Consider the following 18,184-nt stretch of genomic DNA (forward strand, 5'->3'; position numbering starts at 1 on the left):
ATTTTGAAGATAAAAATTAGTGTACTTGATTTGGGATAAAACATTAGGTAGCCATATTATATACACAAAAGAAAGCTTTGTATTTTTCTTCTCTAAGCTTCAAAGGAAAGCATGAAAGAAGCAGCCCCGTCTCCCCAGGAATATGTAGTTTACAGCCACAGAGCTTCCAGCTATTCATTGCTCAATTACTGTAGGGAAGAAACATTTTCTCCAGGATCACTGAAATACAAGGATAAGAATGTCTTAAAGAGATGTTGAAAATGAAAAGAAGCAATGTTATGAAAATTTACCCATTTTAATTTTGAAGGTTCAGAAAGAAAATGAAAATGGCTGTGGGAAAGTAAGAAGAATGAATCATTACAGATCTTGAACTTGGCCTTTAGGGAGAACAGATACGTTCTGTGTTGTACTTCCAGCATCTAATCCACATCACCTCCACAAGAAGAAAGGCTGTAAGGAAAGGCGATTACCTCACAACATGCAGCTAGAAAGAATGGTCCACCTCCTTTCCGTTGCTCACTGAGTTACCAGAGGTTACCATGGTTCAGGCAGCCTCACTACAAGCAATGCTAAGCATGCAGAGCGTGAATGGAGATTAGGTAAAGGCGCCAGGGATGATGCTGTATGAAGGCTGATGGCTTCTTGTTTCGTGGAAGCCCAAGAGTCTGCCTAAATGGTGAATATACCAAAAGAGAGAAAAAAGTTCAAGAAAACATAATTACATCCCAGTCTATGTAAAATTTCATAAGCTAGCTAAAACAATTAAAGAATCGTTAATGACACTAAAGCAAAAAAGAAAAAAAAAGACATTTTAGAGAGTAAGAAGAGTGTAAATAAAGCAAACCTCACAATTTTGTTCACAATCTTTATCACTTGGTTAAAGTATTTCATTATCTCCCAAGCCACAGACTGTTGGGTATACAACCACTGTTGCTCCAATAATTTACTGTGTTTTGTTTTGTTTTGTTTTTTAACTGGAAATTTTTCTTGAAATAAATATTTCACATTTTATTTTACTTTTTAATATTTTATTCTGTTCTGAATATATAGTTGTATGTGTGTGGGTGTGTATATATACTAGTCTTTTTCTTGAACTATTTGACAGTTGCAAATATCATGCCTTTTATCCCTAAAAACTTCATTGTGTATTCCAAGAACAGGACATTTTCTTACATAATTACACACAATTATCAGATTCAGAAGGTTTTATGTTAATGCAATATTTACAATGTACAGCTTATTTTCAATACCAGTTATCTCAATTATGTTCTTTATGTAGATGTTTGCCCCCATTGAGGACCTTACATTACATTTATTTGTTGGGTCTCTTTAGTCTCCTTGTAACCTGAAATAATTCTTTCGTTTTTCTTTTCCTTTCATGGAATTAACCCTTTTGAAGATTACTGTCTGTTTGTTTTGTACGATGTCCCTCAATGTGGATTTGTCTGATATTTCCTTAAGTGTATGTTCACTTTACACATTTTAGGCAGGCGTGGTATATTATTAGTGCATTATAATAGGAAGCTTAGCCGTTGTCCATGATGTTAACTATGAATACTTGGTTAAGGGGGAATCTGCCAATAGGTTTCTCTACTATAAAGTCACTATTTTAACTTCTGTAATTAATTTGTAGTCTGTAGAGAGATACTTTGAGATCATGCAATATTTTCCTCATCAAACATTCGCCCAATAATTTTAGCTTCTGCTGATGATACCTCCTTAAAAATAATTATGAAAATTTTCAGTATCTTTTGAAGAGCTGTACCAGTAGAAATTTTAAAAAGGGATTTGGATTTTGTCATTTCTCATTTTTATGTCTGTAGATGTATGGAGAGATATATGTGCAATTTGATCAAACAATTTGATTTGATTAGATTAATTCAAATGTGATTTAATTGACTTCTGAAGACATACAAAACTACTGCTTTTCCACTCTGTCTTTTAAGTGACAAGCCTTTCTGACAAATCTCATGAGGATTGAACTATTGTTTGTGTGTGTGCAGCAATTTTTATTTATTGCTTCCGAAGAAAGTTCTGCAGCAAAATATGTACTGCATATTGGTGTGTTTTCCCTAATGCAATCCTTGCAGTTTTAATGCAGTCACAGGATTTTTTTCCCTTTGTGAACAAAAGGAATAGTAGATAGTTGTCCAAGGGACGGATCCTTTTTTAATATCAGATGCTCTGGGGGCCCAGAACGAGTACAGAAACTTGAAAGCCATTCCATAAACTGGAGTAATCAGGTATACAGGAACTCATTGTTGTACCTTGCATAAGATGGATGCTCAACAGATTGTGTCAAATGGATAACTGACTGAGCCCCATTAAATATATAAGGAGTTGATAAAAATAAATAAGAAAGCTTTCTTGCAACATATTGAAAGTAATGATGCTTTTAATATGCAAAAATCAAGACTGAAAAAATCTTCTTATAGTTTACCTACTCTGAAGTAATAGAAAAAGGATAAACTTTTTCTTGCATGATTCCTAAATTATGTGTCAAAAGAAATCAAAATATAAAATACAAGTTTTAACTTAATAGAAGCAGGTCAAAACAACATTATGCAGCCTTAATGTTAGTTGTGTTTTCAACTCATCAGTAACTACCGAGTAAGTGTTCCCTCATAAGGAGGCATGTAGCATCAGAAAGAGCATTGATTCTGAGCTCGCAGAACAAGCAGATTCTAATGGAACAAAGAGGCAAGAGGTTTACTGAATTTGAAATACTGACAGGCAGTCTTGGAAAAAATCTGTTATTTGACTCAATTCTGAAACACATAACTAAATTGTTTTAGTAGAAGAGTTTATTATCTGTTGTCCTGTGAGCCTAATAAATCATACATCAATGTGGAAAGTGCTGGAAATTGCAAACTTAACTAGTATAATGGAAATAAAACTGAACTTGAACTCAGAATCAGAAGGCTTGGGTTTAAGTTTCAGCTTCTTTACTTATTAGGTATATCTGTGGAGCAGGTTACTTGATCTTTCTGAGTCAACTTGGCCATAAAAAATTAAGTGATAGGCTAAAATGCTTTTGAAATATTAAGAGACTTATTATTTTGAAAGTCCAAGTAGGAAATAGGTGCAAATGCTGTGCAGTTTTAATAACTTTTATTTCCTAATGGCTAATTTATGAATATTAGAAAATATTGAACTGATTAATGACCTTAAAAATTGAAGCTTACTAGATATGTTTTATCTAGTAAGGACTAGTTGTAGGTTGGACTTCTAGTTTTAGGTTGGACTTCAGTGGCAAATGACATCTGTCTAGCAGTTTATCATACTGCTGTTTCATGAATTCACAGACTAAGATCAAAAGGCACAATTATTTGATCTCCATAAAGGCAGGAATATTTTTTCCTGTTTCTCCAGGGCCTAAAACAGCACCTAGAATGCAGGAGGAATCCATGAATATTGATGAAAGAATAAATTAATTAACCAGGACCAGGAGTTACCCTATTGTCAGAATATGGAAAGTATTTGAACTGATAACTGGATGGGAAGAACAATCACTGATCTCTGCATAATATACAATCAAGCAATGCAAATTTGCTGGCTTGAGAGAAGAGAAACTTTTGTCCTTGCGCCACTGTCTGCCACTGGTTCAGAAGCAGAAGCTATTTCCCATCTAGAAATAAAAGCATATCCTTCTCGCCAGCCAGAATGCAGAAACCTGAGTACTGGTTTCCCCTGTCTTCAATTGGTCTATTTCTTTCCATAAAAAATTAGATTATAATCCCCAGAAAAAAAGTAGGCAAGAAACAGGGAGAAGAAATGTTTGTAGCACTCTGAGATACGGAGTCCTCATAAATAAAATAATAAGCCCAAGAATACTGTTTGTGGAAAATTATGAGTTTTACCACATTTCTGCTGTTTCAGCATTTCAGAAACAATTAACCCAGGAGGTAAGCAGCAATACTACACCTAACTTGAGATCTAAAAACATACTAAAACTCAGTGTTTCACTGTCTGTGACTTTAAAATACCCCATTGGACATACTGAGTTATGTATGTGCAAGTTGGTTTAAGCTGCAGCTCCAGGGGCTGTCCATTGCTGTAATCACAAGTTGATGTGCTGAAGTGCTCAATTCACTTATCATCAAGAAGGCAAGTCCTGGGAGAGGTCAGTGTGAGTTCTAATCAGAAGCTGTTACTCTTTGCTAATTAGCACACAATGTCAAAAATCGGTTTTTATTTTTGGAAATAATGGCCCATGGACTGGCATGATGAATGTTGGGAATGGACTCTCAAAGGTGAAATTGAAGATATGCAAAGCATGTAGATTAGATGAAGTAGGATGGATAGAATGACAGATGGACGGATAGATGTAGATAGATGACAGACCGATAGATATGGATACATATATGTATGCATGTATTTTTCTAAGAGATACTCATGCCTCCAGTAGCCAGCAGAGTTACCTTCAGGGATGATGCCTGAACCAAACCCCTACCCCCTCTGCCTTCAGAGGTGAACTCCTAAGGTCTTTGAGCAGCGTCCTGCCCCGCTAAACTTACTCACATATGTCCTCCTACATTTTGAATAAATGAGAAAGCTAATAAAATCTTTATAATTGAAAACATGGCCATATGCACATAAAGCTCTGTGTTGCCCACCATTTTGCCCAATCGGATACCACTGTTAACCATCATAAATTATTATGGCAGGCCAGTAACCATCAACTACTTAGGAATGACTTTTCCTGTTGCATGGTAATGCAGGAATGTAAAACAAACAACTGTCTGTCTTTACTTAAAATTTTGACATTTTGTCCATAAAATATTTTGCATTCATTTTGATTTTTTTAAATGTTGCCTTAAAATATTATTTCTCCTGATTATTAAGTTTTTGGCACCTACTCAAATTTTGCACTAGAGGCTAGTGTCTCACTGCTATGATTTTGAACATCCTAGGATGCTACGAGACAAAAATATCTATAGAATATTGGCATTTGGCTCCAGCAAACCTTTATTCAAGGTAGTGTTCAAAGCACCTCAGCAGATGGCGCACTGAATCTTCTAGAGTAAGTCAAATTAGTGAAAAATGATTGTTTTGTTTGGATTTTCTATTGTTTTATGTGTTAACAATCTGTTTATATGTTAATAGGATTAACATAAAATTAAAACCAATAAATATTTGGTTAGTAAATGTCTTTATATGTAGTGTAGTTTAGCTCAAAACTGCCTTCATTTTAATCTGACACTCAAGAATTTTAGGATGGCTGCCATTATCTGACAAAAACAAGCCAAGAATAAATTGACTTAAATCAGTTCACAACACTCAAGTAGATAATGAATGGGATCAGGATAATGCATCCTTAATTCCATTTAATTACACTTTTGTAGAATTTACCATGTGCCAGACATTATTTACATGCTTTACAAAAATGGACTCACAGCCACCTTCTACTTGAAAGACTATTACAATCTCTGTTTTACAGATGAGAAAATCTGTCTCGGTAAAATCCAGAATTAGGTTTACCCCATTTGAAACTGTGTGACAGAAAAAGTCCACCATGGACATTATACAAAACTAACACAGAAAAAGGAAGGGAAACATTGAATCTTAAGAATCAGAAGGAGACTATATTTCTGAAATAATTCATCATGAGAAGTAAAAGATAAATTTAGAAACTTTGTTAAAACCCTCAAGTGAATGCAAAAACAGGAACTCATGTAACTACAAAGGATCAGGCAAAATCAGACAGCAAATGAGTAATATTTATCTACTATATAATTTTTGGGAGGGGGGAGAAAGTTTTATTATTAAGTGAAATGTAAATCCTCCTACAGCTTCTGCTCCACTTTTGGTTCAAATCCACTTAAGACTCAATTGCAGTGCTGATTGGCACAAAAATATCTGGTTCAGAAAAATGTCGCTAAAGACAGACATTTATTATGTGCATTCTCAGAGTGTGTGATATGAAGTCTCAGAGTGGGTATAATTTCTGTATTTAAATTCTCATAGCCTGACAGTCCTTTTTGCACCCCCCAGATTTAATGAAATGTAATTGACATATAATGCCATGTAAGTTTAAGATTTGATACACATATATTGCCTAGGTTTACCTCCTCAGCATTACCCAACACCTCCATCATGTCACACACATAACTACCATGTCTTTTTCCAATAAGTATAATAATTTTTAGTTATTCATATGTGTGTCTTCCCTTTTGTTTCATGTTTCAATTACCTGTGTCCCCTCATACCTACCACTGTACCTGCACATAATAGGCACTAATAAAATGTTTCATGAATAAAAGTATGAATCTGTTCCTCCCTTTTCCATAAAATAATTGTTGATCATGTGAGCAACCTAAATAAACACACTATGGTTTCTAAATAAAGGAGCCCCCAATTTAATATCCTGTGGCCTATCATTCTCAACTGAAGAAGATGAATACCATCTTACATGTACTCTTATTGAAAAGATCTCATTTGCTTCTAAAGCATAAAGATTCCAAATGAGAGATTTCAATTCTTTCTGGGATAGCAGACATATCTGTTAAAACATAATAGTAAGTAAGGGGCATTATGATTAGCACACATAATATAGGGGGGCACAGGGAAGGAAGTATAGCACAGAAAAGACAAGTAGTGACTCTATAGCATCTTACTATGCTGATGGACAGTGACTGCAATGGGGAGTGGGGGGGGACTTGATAAAAGGGGGGAAGGAAGTAACCACAGTGTTGCTCATGTGAAACCTGAGCATAAGATTGTATATCAATAATACCTTAATTATATATACACGTAAAATAGTAAGTAGATGCTATTTAAAATTTTTAAGCCAGGTTTTTAATTCTCAAAGATTTAAATATCCATATATTCTAAAATCAATGCTACCAACCCCCCCAAACAAATAAAGAATTAAAAGAATTACATCAATTTCAGCTAAAATTCCAACTAGACCTAAAGGTAATGTGTGATTAATGAGTTTTCAGGTGAACAGAAACTACATGAGGCTGCGATGGTGCTTGGACACCACTTGGCAGCAATTTGCTGGCTTAACAGGAAAAAAGATAAATGAGCACTAAAGCAAAATGCTCTGTGTAACTCTAGTCCTTGTTCTGAGCACATTTAAATTGCTCTGTGAGTGATCTGAGAATAAATGCTTTTAAGAAACACACACAAAAGTGATTTGAAAGTATCTGACAGGCACCTCAGTATTGATCCCTGAAATAATAAAATCTGCCTGACCGACTAATCAGAATATAGGTTTTTCTTCTACATTGTGATAACACTTCCATATTTATGGAATTGCATGGTTCTAGACAAAGCAACCATTTTAGTAACTTTTCATCATTCTTCCCAAGTAGTAAAGGCTTAAGTGGACATCTTTATAATATAGCTGTATTTCTGACACTTTTGTTTTGTGACATGTCAGTGACAGTCCCTACTAAGTTTTCATGGAATGAAGTCCATCATATGCGATGTGGGTCAAAAGAACATGTTCCCAATAAGCTGTACACACACGTGCACCCCCACACACACATCACACTAATGCACCTGCTAGAATCAGCTCCACAAGGCAAAAATCTGTTTTGTATCTGCTATATCACTAGAAATTAGAACAGTGCCTGTAACATTTAGGGAGCTCCATATCTATTTGTGGAAAGAATTCTGCCATACAAAACACATGATTATGACTTTATTTGTATATAAACTGCATGTTCCTCAGAGCAACACTGAAAACTGGGAGGTTCTGTTTTCTTTGACTTCATCCTCTATTTCCTGTGCTCTTCCATGTTGCCAGCAATTCCACTCTGTCCCTGGGCATCTAATAGTGTTAATAATATTAATATTTATAAATTTTATACAACAATGCTTACTAAGTCCAGAAACTGAACTGTGCAGTGTACATTTTCATTTAATTCCTACAACAATGTTAGAAATAAGGTGATGTTTTAACTCTCCTTCAATAGATAAGACAAATCGAGTTACAAAGAGGCAAGTACCTTGACTGTCCTCAAATGAGCATAGGAGCAAGGGTCTCAAATGCTTCTAACTAGATGTCCAGACATCATGACCTCATCACATCACCTCCCAATGACTCCTACCCTCCTTACTCCCGCAGTGTGAGAAGACATACTACCCTTTTCTTTTTGTGTGTCAAAATCCCCACCTCCCTTCTCAGTTCCCTTTCCCCTAATGCACAGGGCCAGAATCCACCCAGTCTGCCTCAGCTGGAATGAGGAAGCTCCGCCATGTAGAATGGCTGACTAATCAACTCATTACCCTTTTATGTAAAAGTTCCAATGTATTGCCTAAGACAAACATTTCCATCTTACGCCTTTATTCTCTGCTGCACAGTTAAGTTTTACCTATTCATTAAGAAACCCAAGAAATTGAGGAAAATATCTCCAAAAGTAGATACAATTTCATTCATTCAACACTGTTCATTATAAAGCTCACTACTCTGACAAGCACTCTTAGGCAATGGGGATACGAAATTGAGTAGAGTCTTGTCCTCTCGGAACTAATGGATGGGAAAGAATGAGAGGAAAGGAGGCCTGATAATGGATTTTAAATAAGGTGCAGTGGTGGCCCCAAGGAGTAAAGACTAATTCTACTTGAGGAGGTTAGATGAGTTTTGACAACAACTGCAACTTATTTAAAAATAATAATATGGAGAAAGAAATGGGGGAGTTTAAAGTGGTAAAAGGAACAATGTGAGCAAAGGTAAAGAAATGGGCAATTTTGTTTGTGTTTAGAAACTGACCATCTATTTTAATTAGACTATGGGGTCATGATGGGAGGTGTAGGAGTCTGCACTGAGGCAGGAACAAAGGCAGTGGAAACCAAGAGAACCACATAGTCTCTGGCCCTGTGGGGTATGCAGTCCTCTAGGCCTACAAGGTAGTGGACATGCATAGCCATTTTCCTAAATTGCCAGTTTGGGAACACACGACTTTCCAAAGGGAATGTATTATGTATAGAATAGAATGCAAAGGACCTGAATTTGTAAAATAAAAAAGAAAGAAGTTTTATATTATTTTATTTTTTAAATTAACAGATACACATTGTAGAAATTTGTTTTATTAAAAGGTAAGATGCTGAGTCATGCTAAAGTTTAATGAGGATAATTTTGTAAAACCAGAACTTTAGGTATGTATAGAAAAACTAAAATCATAAAATAGATCTAACCCTTATCTCTTCATTATTTATTTAATGTTCCATGGAGTGGTTGCCTATATTATGTGTACGTACATAATTGCTCAAAGGAGATGCAAGCCAAGTAGGGGATTCTGTAGTATGAGGAAATCCATTCTCTACCAAAAGAATAAATAGTTCATCAATAATGGAATTAATACTGTTTTTCTTATCCTGAAGTATCCTCAACACTTGTCTAGAATGGTTTAAGCAGTTACCAGTAGGGAGGTAAGCAGATTATACATGTCTATAAGTAAATCATGAAAGAAAATTTAAATATTGTAAAAACAATCACAGCTATATAGAGTCTGAGTTGGTTTGGCTTCTTTCTTAGGATGCTAAGTTATAGTTAAAAAGAAAACCTAAAGTCCTCAGTTTGTAGATGATTAGAATAGCAAAATGTTTAATGACCTAGAGAAATTCCTGCGTAGCCTGTATTAGCTGAAATACACAATACTCTTCATCTGTTACTCTGTCCCCCCCACACACCCCACCAGCCCCTCCTCTTCTAGTATTCCCAGTTCCCTCGTGACACCACCATCTACCAGTTTCTCCAGCCAAAAATCTAGGAGTCATCATTTATTTCTCTCTGTACTTCATCTCTTACATCCATGCCATCAATAAATTCCGCTGCTTCTACTTCCAAAATATATCACAAGTGGGTTATTTCTCTCCACTGCCACCATCCTTAGCCTATGTACAAATCCCTCTCAACCTCTGTCAATGTCTCCATGCTTTCACTATGAATCATTCTCCATAGAAGAGCCAAAATAATCCATTTTAAAGGCTGGATCTTTATTTCCCCTTATAAAAAGTGAATATACAGTACTTCATGTATAAAAAAATGCACAAAGAAAAATAGGACAGACATCAACATAGCTACTGAATGCATTAGGAAATAAAATTTTACCAACACATTTTAATCTCCTTATTGATCTTTACCCAGTCAACTTACCCACTCACTAACTTCCAACACTCCTGCCTTTGATGGTTGTTTTACCAACACACCGCTCTAGGGTCTAATACAAACATATCTTTAAGCAATATACACTATTTCTGAAATTTCAAAGTTTTATATAAATGGCATTTTATTGTACTTATTATCTTTGGCAAATTTTAAAAAAATCATTGCAATGTGTGCAGCATTTATGAATATTAATTTTCACTTCTTAGGGTATTCTACAATCTAAATAAATAATATTTCATTTATCCATTCTCCAGTTGATATATATTTAAGTGATTTTAAGGTTTGTTGTTGTTATAAACAAAGCTGCCACAGAAATTTTTATACCTTACTATTTATACCAGATATTTTTGAGAACTTACTTTTAGGTATATTGCTAGGACTAAATTGCTAAGCAATAGGGATCTCATCTTCTACTTTATATTGTAGAACTGACCCAGTTATACTAATCTATAGTGATTTCAGTTCTTCTGGAAGATAAAAGTAGTTCTAACAGTTCAGGGAAGGTGAAGACTATAACCTTCTTCCCCCACAACTTTGTTATCTGATGATATTAACAATGAATGCAAACCTCATAGATTTTTTTTTACTAAGCAGGTCCAGAAACATTCACTTTACCTATACTTTTAGCCCAGTGAGTTCCAGCTTTATACTTCTGGCATAAAGCTCACTGCAAAAAAGAGTCACTCAAGGCAGATGTGACAGTATTTGAGAGGCAAGATTCAGCTCACCTTCCAGGAATCTAGAGTAACAGAATTCCCCCAGGTGCTTAGACACAAGATCAGATGGTGTCTTAGGACCAGGCACTACTAGGAGAACTGCTGAATTCACTAAGCAGAGTCTTCTATCCCATTCATGCAAAGTGGTGCCTGTTCAGTTTAGCCAAACCATTTATTACGTGTGAGAGTACTGCTGTCACAGGAAAAAAATTCTTTGAATGTGTATTCCTAGTATGTATAAGCAGCTATGTTTCACCCCTAAAGCTCTCCACCCACCTAAATCAATGGCTCTAATTAAGGACTCTCTCCCATTCTCCTTTACTTCCCTTCCTTCCTATCAATGTGTGGCTAAATGTTGAAAAAAAGCTTCAAAGTAGCATTTTAAAAAATCTGAGCAGGATGTAGTTTATGAATCTGTCAAAGCAAATCAAGGAAAGTTTTACTATAGACATCATACAATTTATTATATATTTGAATATAATCTGAAATAAAACACAGTAAGTAATTAGAACATACTCTGATTTTAGAATGGAAAAATTCGATTACTGATAACATCTATAAATCTTACTTGAATTTCAAGATCCTTTATTTATATTTTAAGGTAAAAGGAAACTAAATCCAAAAAAAATATTTGAACATAATATGAAATAAAACACAGTGATTGTAACATGTTCTCATTTAAGAATGGAAAAATTCATTCAATTACTGATAACATCTGTAAATGTTACTTGAATTTCAAGATCATTTATTCTTATTTTAAGGTGAAACTAAACAAAATACAAAAGGTAGTGTTAAAAATTTTAAGCTGTAGAATAACGTGAGAAGGACCCTAAATATTCACTGCCCCAATCCTGAGAAGATGCTAGAATTTGCTCCACAATAATCCTGCAAGCCCAAGCTTGTTCACTTCCAGTGCAGAGGTTCATTGTGAGTTAGTTCTAACCATCTTTGGTTTCTACCACACAAAATTTTTCTTATATTATGTAAACCTGTTTTCTCAAAACCTCTGTCCATAAATATAGGAATATATAAATACATGATGTAACAATTGACAATACCAACTTTGAATGTAATTACGAGCAGGATGGTTTCTAAATGATGTGATTATGTTATAACAATAAAGTTTTGCTTTGTACCAGCATTCTCATTTCTAAAACATATTTATTTTTTAAACATAAAAATTAAAAAATATTTACCAAGAAAATTGATAGTTTCTTAGATACATTATTTTTATTTTGTAATATTCACATTCTCAGCCCTCTGGAAATCAGGACAATTTGGTTTCACCATGATGAGAGATTATAAGTCATTTTTTTACACGAAGTCAAACTCGTCACAAGGAGAATGAGTTCTACTCTCCTCGTTGATTGACCTAAGATTTCTGATTGTATGTCTTCTCCAGCAAGTCAAAGTATGGAGGTGTAAGAACCTCTCTCCTAAATCTCTCCACCTCCTCCTCATCTCTTCCACATTAATTCTCCCACTTAGCCTGAAAGCAAACAGCAGCTTGAGAGGAAGCCATTAAGAAATAAGCAATCATTGGAGAACCCTAAAAACAATCTTATGAAATTAAAGCTCTTTTTATCCTCATGGAATATTGTGACAAAGAAAATACCACAAGTTCACCCTAACATATTTGAGAAATAGTCATACCTTTCAATTCATTTCAACAATGATTTACTAAGTGCCAGGCACTGAACTAGACCTAGGCCTTGTGCTAGTACTGCAGTTATACTAGTACAACTTGTGACATCCTCTTTCTTAAAAATGAGCAGTATTAAAGAGGACTGATTCTCCTTCACTCACAGTGAAGGTAAGTAGGCAACACACATCCTGTGGGGGTTCATAGGATCAGAGATGACCCTAATAAAAACTCATTGTTTTCCTAAGTAGATAGTACGTGTAAACAGTGTTAACCTCAGTTTAGACATGAGACTTAAACAATTTGAACTTCAGTTTACAAGTGAGGTTTTAACAAGAATGAATATTAAGACTGAATATTAAGATCAATTTATCACACTTAGGGAGAAGTCATTTGCTTTAATGCATAAATGACAATTTCAACAAGTGTTTAAAATTAGATATAATTATATACATTGGAAGACAAGACATTTACATCCCAACAGGATTCTAGTAATGGGCAGTTTAAATATATTCAATATAATAAAAATCTAGACAATTAAAAATACCTACATATGGGCCCTATACAAAAGAAAGGAAAGAAAAATTCTGCTTGCCTCCTCAGTAACCCCCAAAACAATACCCACAAACTGATCTCAGAAGCAGAGCAATGTTATTTTTTCTATGAATGTAACCTTTGAAACACTACAGATCGTGCTCTATATAATATTGTTTGAGGCAATCTACATATGACATATGATCAAGACTCATAATTGCACAAATTTGGTAGGTCTTACATTTTCCACTACAAATTGCAGTGCTGTCATAACTCACAAAGAAATAATTATAGTATTTTATAAACTGCTTACTGTCCAGCATTGCAAATTGTTTAGCTAATCCATACAAACTTTCTGGGTGCAAATCTTCGATGTCATAGGCCTGGGTCAGGATATACTCCAGCTTCCAGTTGGATTCTCCCTTTAGATTAGCATCTGACAGGTTCAAGTAATACTGCAACATATCCTATATGTTAAAAACAGTGTCAAAGCCTCGTTCATTTTTTTGGCATATGAAGTACTACACAACAAGTGAGTTCTTATGAGGATATATGTGACATTCTTAATTTCAAATTACAGTCATTTTTAAAAAAGTGAGAATGGGTTTTAAAGAAAAAGAGTCCTGATAGAAAATCTCTATTGCTTTTATCGTTTAAAAAATAATGAAGAAACATAATAGAAAATAATCTAAAATATATGGAGAGATGCATAAAATAAAAGGCCTTCAATTCATACACCTCAGAAACAGCCGCTGCTAATCCTTGCGGATAAATCAGTGGTGTGCTGGAGTCAGATTGCACCAGCTCACAAGACCTGACTGTCAAATTTTCAGGACTCTTGAGAGTTAGTTGACATCACTTTGGCAGCTTGAAATTGACCATAATGGGAGTATTTACATCACGGAAGTCAGCAAACACTATTTTTTTCCCATTGAAACAGTTGCTAAACATTTAAAAGCACTTCAGTGTATGTGTGTTGTTCTAGGCTACATATACAAACTGACGTTTAGAATATACACACCTATTTATTATATTTTTGCCTTTTTCAAAAAATAAAGTTACACTGTACAAACAGTTTTGCACTTTTAAAAATCATTTAGTGCTATATCAGAGACATCTTCCCATGTCAGTACATATATACACACACGTGTATGTGTGTATCTGGGATTCAGATCCAAAAATAGGCAACTAATAGTTGTAACCAATAGTTGTTTTCATTGCCTCATTTGATCTAATGTTTATGGTTTAAACTATATTTTCCCTGCCCTACCTCCATCATAAAAACATGCTCTAGGGAATAACAAAGCCACTTCCTGTTAAATTTATCTAGAAAAAAAAATTAATTACACCAATAGAGACTTTAATTGAGAAATTCTCTTCAAATTATATTTGTTAAAAGAGGCAGTACCCATAAACTAAATGCCCAGACTTTTGATGCTAAATGATCTAAAATAGAATTGTGCACAAGCTCCAGAGAACTTTTCTGTCAAAGGTAAATGTCCAACTCAATTTATTTTCCTTACAAAAAACTACTGCCAACATTTACTGAGCACTTACTATGAGTCAAGCATTTTTCTAAGTGCTTTACATGTAGTTATTTACATAATCCTCACAGCAACTCAGTGAAGGCAGCAGTATTTTAATCTCCATTTGACAAAGGAATAGACTGAGACAGCTCATGAGAGTATGTCTTCAGAACCTATTCTCCACAATTATATTCTGGAGTAATTAGTACCACATATGGCTTGGTGAAGAGTTTCAATATGTACAAGTCCACAAATAAGGCATGATTACCCAATAAAACCTTCTTCTAAATAAATGTGAAGTGCTTAGAGGGACTGAAACAGCTTCTCAAAGGCTGACTTCATAAGCCCACACTTAGAAAGTGTTGACATTCCAAATATAAAAAGAAAGAGATCATAAGATTTCAGCACAAAATACAACGCACATAGCTGCAACAAAAACATTCAACTAAGCTGATGAAAACTACAAAAACATGCATAAATATGAGGTCAATTCTAAAATTGTGCTGACTTACCAATAATTTATAATCACGAAGATCATACTGAAATAGTCTGACACCAGGATTGTTGGTCTGTTGCTCTAAAACACTCTTTACTGGGGTAACAGCAGGAGCCACAAATAAAGAATTTACTGGACTTCCTGAACAAAACAAAGATTAAAACAAAGTTCTAAATTAAGAGATTAACAGACAGAACAGCCATATAATGTGTGACCCTTAATGGGTCCTGAATGAAGCAACTGTAAAGAGATGTTTTTCAAAAAATAGGGGAATTTTTATTATGGATTGGTATTGGAAGACATCAGGTAATTATTGTTGACATTGTTAGGAAAGTTAATAGTATTGTGATTATATAAATTATCCATATCTTAGAAATACCTGCAGAATCATGTTGGGTTAAAAAAGAATTGATGCTAGAGATTCACTTTCAAATGCTTTAGGAAAAAAAGAATAAAAATGGATAGGTAAAGCAAATGTGGCAAAATTTTGATAGATGCTGAATATAAGTGATGACATAATGGGGGGTTGTTTTATCATTCTCTCTTTTTTTATATATATTTGAAATTTTTCATAGTTAAAAACTCCAAGTTATTACAAGTACACACACACACACACAAATACAAAACTAGTTTGTTTTGAATCTCTACCTAAAACAATATTTCAATAATTACATAATAAGAATTTGATTGAAGTGTCACCATGTTTTTAATCTATTAAAGCTAAATTTCTCTCTGAGTTAAAAAGTTATCAAATGCTGAAAAATGGTCATTTTTACCAAGCCTACTTTTCTAGATGAAGGAGTTAATGCATTTCAGAAATGTTCCCGTTACTGAGAAAAAAATATATATTGATTTTACTCTGGCTGACTAATGTAAAATCAAAATTTTTATTTTATTACCTCTAGTTTTTCTGCCCTCATACAGAGTAATCTTTAAAAATAGTTATCAATATTTTGTTTGATGTAGAGCTATATTTTTTCTTTTAATACTGAGTAGATGACAATGTCGATGCACACTTAAAAGAGCTTAAGAATCGTAAATTGTGCTTTGCTTTTTAAATTCTGAGAAGTAAAATAGGTTATATCAAGAAAAACTTGAGTCTGGTAGATACATAACTAGCAGTAATATTTCTCTAAACTTGAGGACCTCAATGAAATTTTGAGTGGAACCAATAGGAAGAAACCCAATTGCAGGCCTAAACATGATTTGGACGCTTGTACAATCATAGAAGATAATTCATAAAAGTTTGGTGCTGGCAGGTGGACTTAGAAAAACTTGTAATTCACTGGATTAGCAAAAATTCCTCAATATTGCTGCTTTGCTCTAGCATCTTGGATTGAGCAGATGTAAACAGAATGTCATTTTACCTTTTTTATCCGAAAGAACCATAATGCTATCTCTGTGAGTGTGTCCATAAAATTGTCCTGCAATGATACTGCTGTATTTTCTAAAAATATCTAACAATTTTTCATTATAGTATTCTCTCATTGCTGGGGTACTCTTTGAAGAGGGCAGATATCCCACTGGAATATGTGCTATGATGTACACCTGGAGAAAGAAACACAGGCAAGACTGATGAGAATCTTTTTGCACATTTATCATACCCAAGTGACACTTAGATAGGCAAGACTGAAAGTATGTTAAGTAAAATTGAAAGAGCAAATATACCATCTCTATTTAGTACCCAAAACATGAAATTATGAAGCTATTAATGTCACCATATTTACACTTGTCTCATTTAAACCACACTGTGACAGTAAAAAGTAACTGTGACTTTGGTCACAATTTTTTTTATATCGACAGATGTCAATCAATCCTCAAAGCATTAAAAGCAAAACAAAACAATAGAGGCAAATCATGAGGTATTTCTTGTGAAAAACCTCTTTAAATTTTAAACTTTTATTAATACCTGGACCCCTCAATTTAATAAATACACAAATTCAGCCCTTTGCTTATCCCCTGATGATTCTGATCTATGAAACTACCTTCTCCTTATTTTGCTGAGAGATGTTCAGTGTATTTTCTAGCCATTCAAACTGATTTGCTGGGTCAGTCTTATTCAGGGTCACAATATTTGGGCCGTAGTACAAATTTGTGTTCAGACTGATGATCCTAAGGTTCAGATTGGTTGAAACTTTCTGTGAATAAAAGCCACCTACAAAAACAAATTTAAATCATATTCCAGAAAACCACAACACAGGTACACACACACTGTGAAAGCAAATTCTCAGTTAAGGTTTACAAGCTGGTCAGAAAGGTTATAGTTGTTTCCCATTGCTTAGTTTGCACATACACAGGCTGTCATTAGGTAAGACAGACTGAAAGTTGAAGGCCAATCACGGGCCAGCTCCATGGCTGCCCTTCCACATATTGTGGTAACAAGTTACCCTTAATATTTAGGTGAAAAAAATCAAGAAATGTTTGGCACTAAGCAACGAGGTTCTGAATTTTATAAAAGATTGATACATCAACTCCTACTTTTGCTTTGGAGAGTTCAGTTGAGAGATACTGTGAAATACAAAACCCAAAGAATGGGAAGACACATGGGTCTTGCCAGAGACTACCAGGAAGGAATGGCAGGTAAACCAGAGCTGCCACAGTCTCGGTGGAGACAAGGCTCGCAGCACAACCCCAGGAAACGCCTGTGAACCAGAGGTGACAGGACACTCAGCGGCCTGTTGAAGTGGCATGTTCAGAGCTAACCACTGAGATCTCAGCTCTGTTTCCTCTGCCCTGGGCCCATTCACCAGCTTTCAAACATGACCTGTGGCCTCCAGAAAAACTGGATACGGAGGATCTCTGGAATTGGCACACCCACACAAATGTTAGATCTAGGTCTAAACAACATCAATGAAAGTAGAAACATAGAGGGGTGAGTAAATCTTTCACTTACCTTTCCTTAAAGTATCAATAGCTTCTTCATGTAGCCAGGGTTTCCAGAGGTTTGCTACTGCATTGTACACCTTGCTGGTAACTATAGGCAGTTGATCCTGGCCACAAACAATATAATCCACCATTGAAACTCTGAATCCATATATATATGGATTAATTAATTTAAACATTACTTAGAGTGCTTACTACTATGTCGGGCATCTGGAGGTGAAAGGGTGAGCACTAGATAGACTTAGTCTTCAAGGAATTTGTAACTTA

General features: G+C 34.8%; 1 protein-coding gene across 4 annotated transcripts in view; it reads right to left on the reverse strand.

Annotated features, from left to right (window-relative positions):
• Nucleotides 1-580: 580 nt before the first annotated feature.
• SMPDL3A (sphingomyelin phosphodiesterase acid like 3A) overlaps nt 581-18,184 on the reverse strand; it is a 28,073-nt gene continuing 10,469 nt past the window's right edge. For 2 of the 4 annotated variants that reach the window (XM_036903920.2, XM_057489303.1), the window contains exons 4-8: nt 17,928-18,024; nt 17,020-17,189; nt 16,402-16,582; nt 15,051-15,175; nt 12,045-13,479 (exon numbers count right to left, since the gene is read on the reverse strand). In XM_036903920.2, coding sequence (XP_036759815.2) covers nt 13,162-13,479; nt 15,051-15,175; nt 16,402-16,582; nt 17,020-17,189; nt 17,928-18,024 — 891 coding nt within the window. In that variant the 3' untranslated portion in view covers nt 12,045-13,161. Of the gene's footprint in view, nt 670-12,044; nt 13,480-15,050; nt 15,176-16,401; nt 16,583-17,019; nt 17,190-17,927; nt 18,025-18,184 lie in introns of those variants that run through there. The other 2 variants (XM_057489301.1, XM_057489302.1) reach the window with 2 other exon arrangements.

This window comes from Manis pentadactyla, chromosome 12 (genome assembly GCF_030020395.1).
Source record: "Manis pentadactyla isolate mManPen7 chromosome 12, mManPen7.hap1, whole genome shotgun sequence".
Classification (NCBI taxonomy): domain Eukaryota; kingdom Metazoa; phylum Chordata; class Mammalia; order Pholidota; family Manidae; genus Manis; species Manis pentadactyla.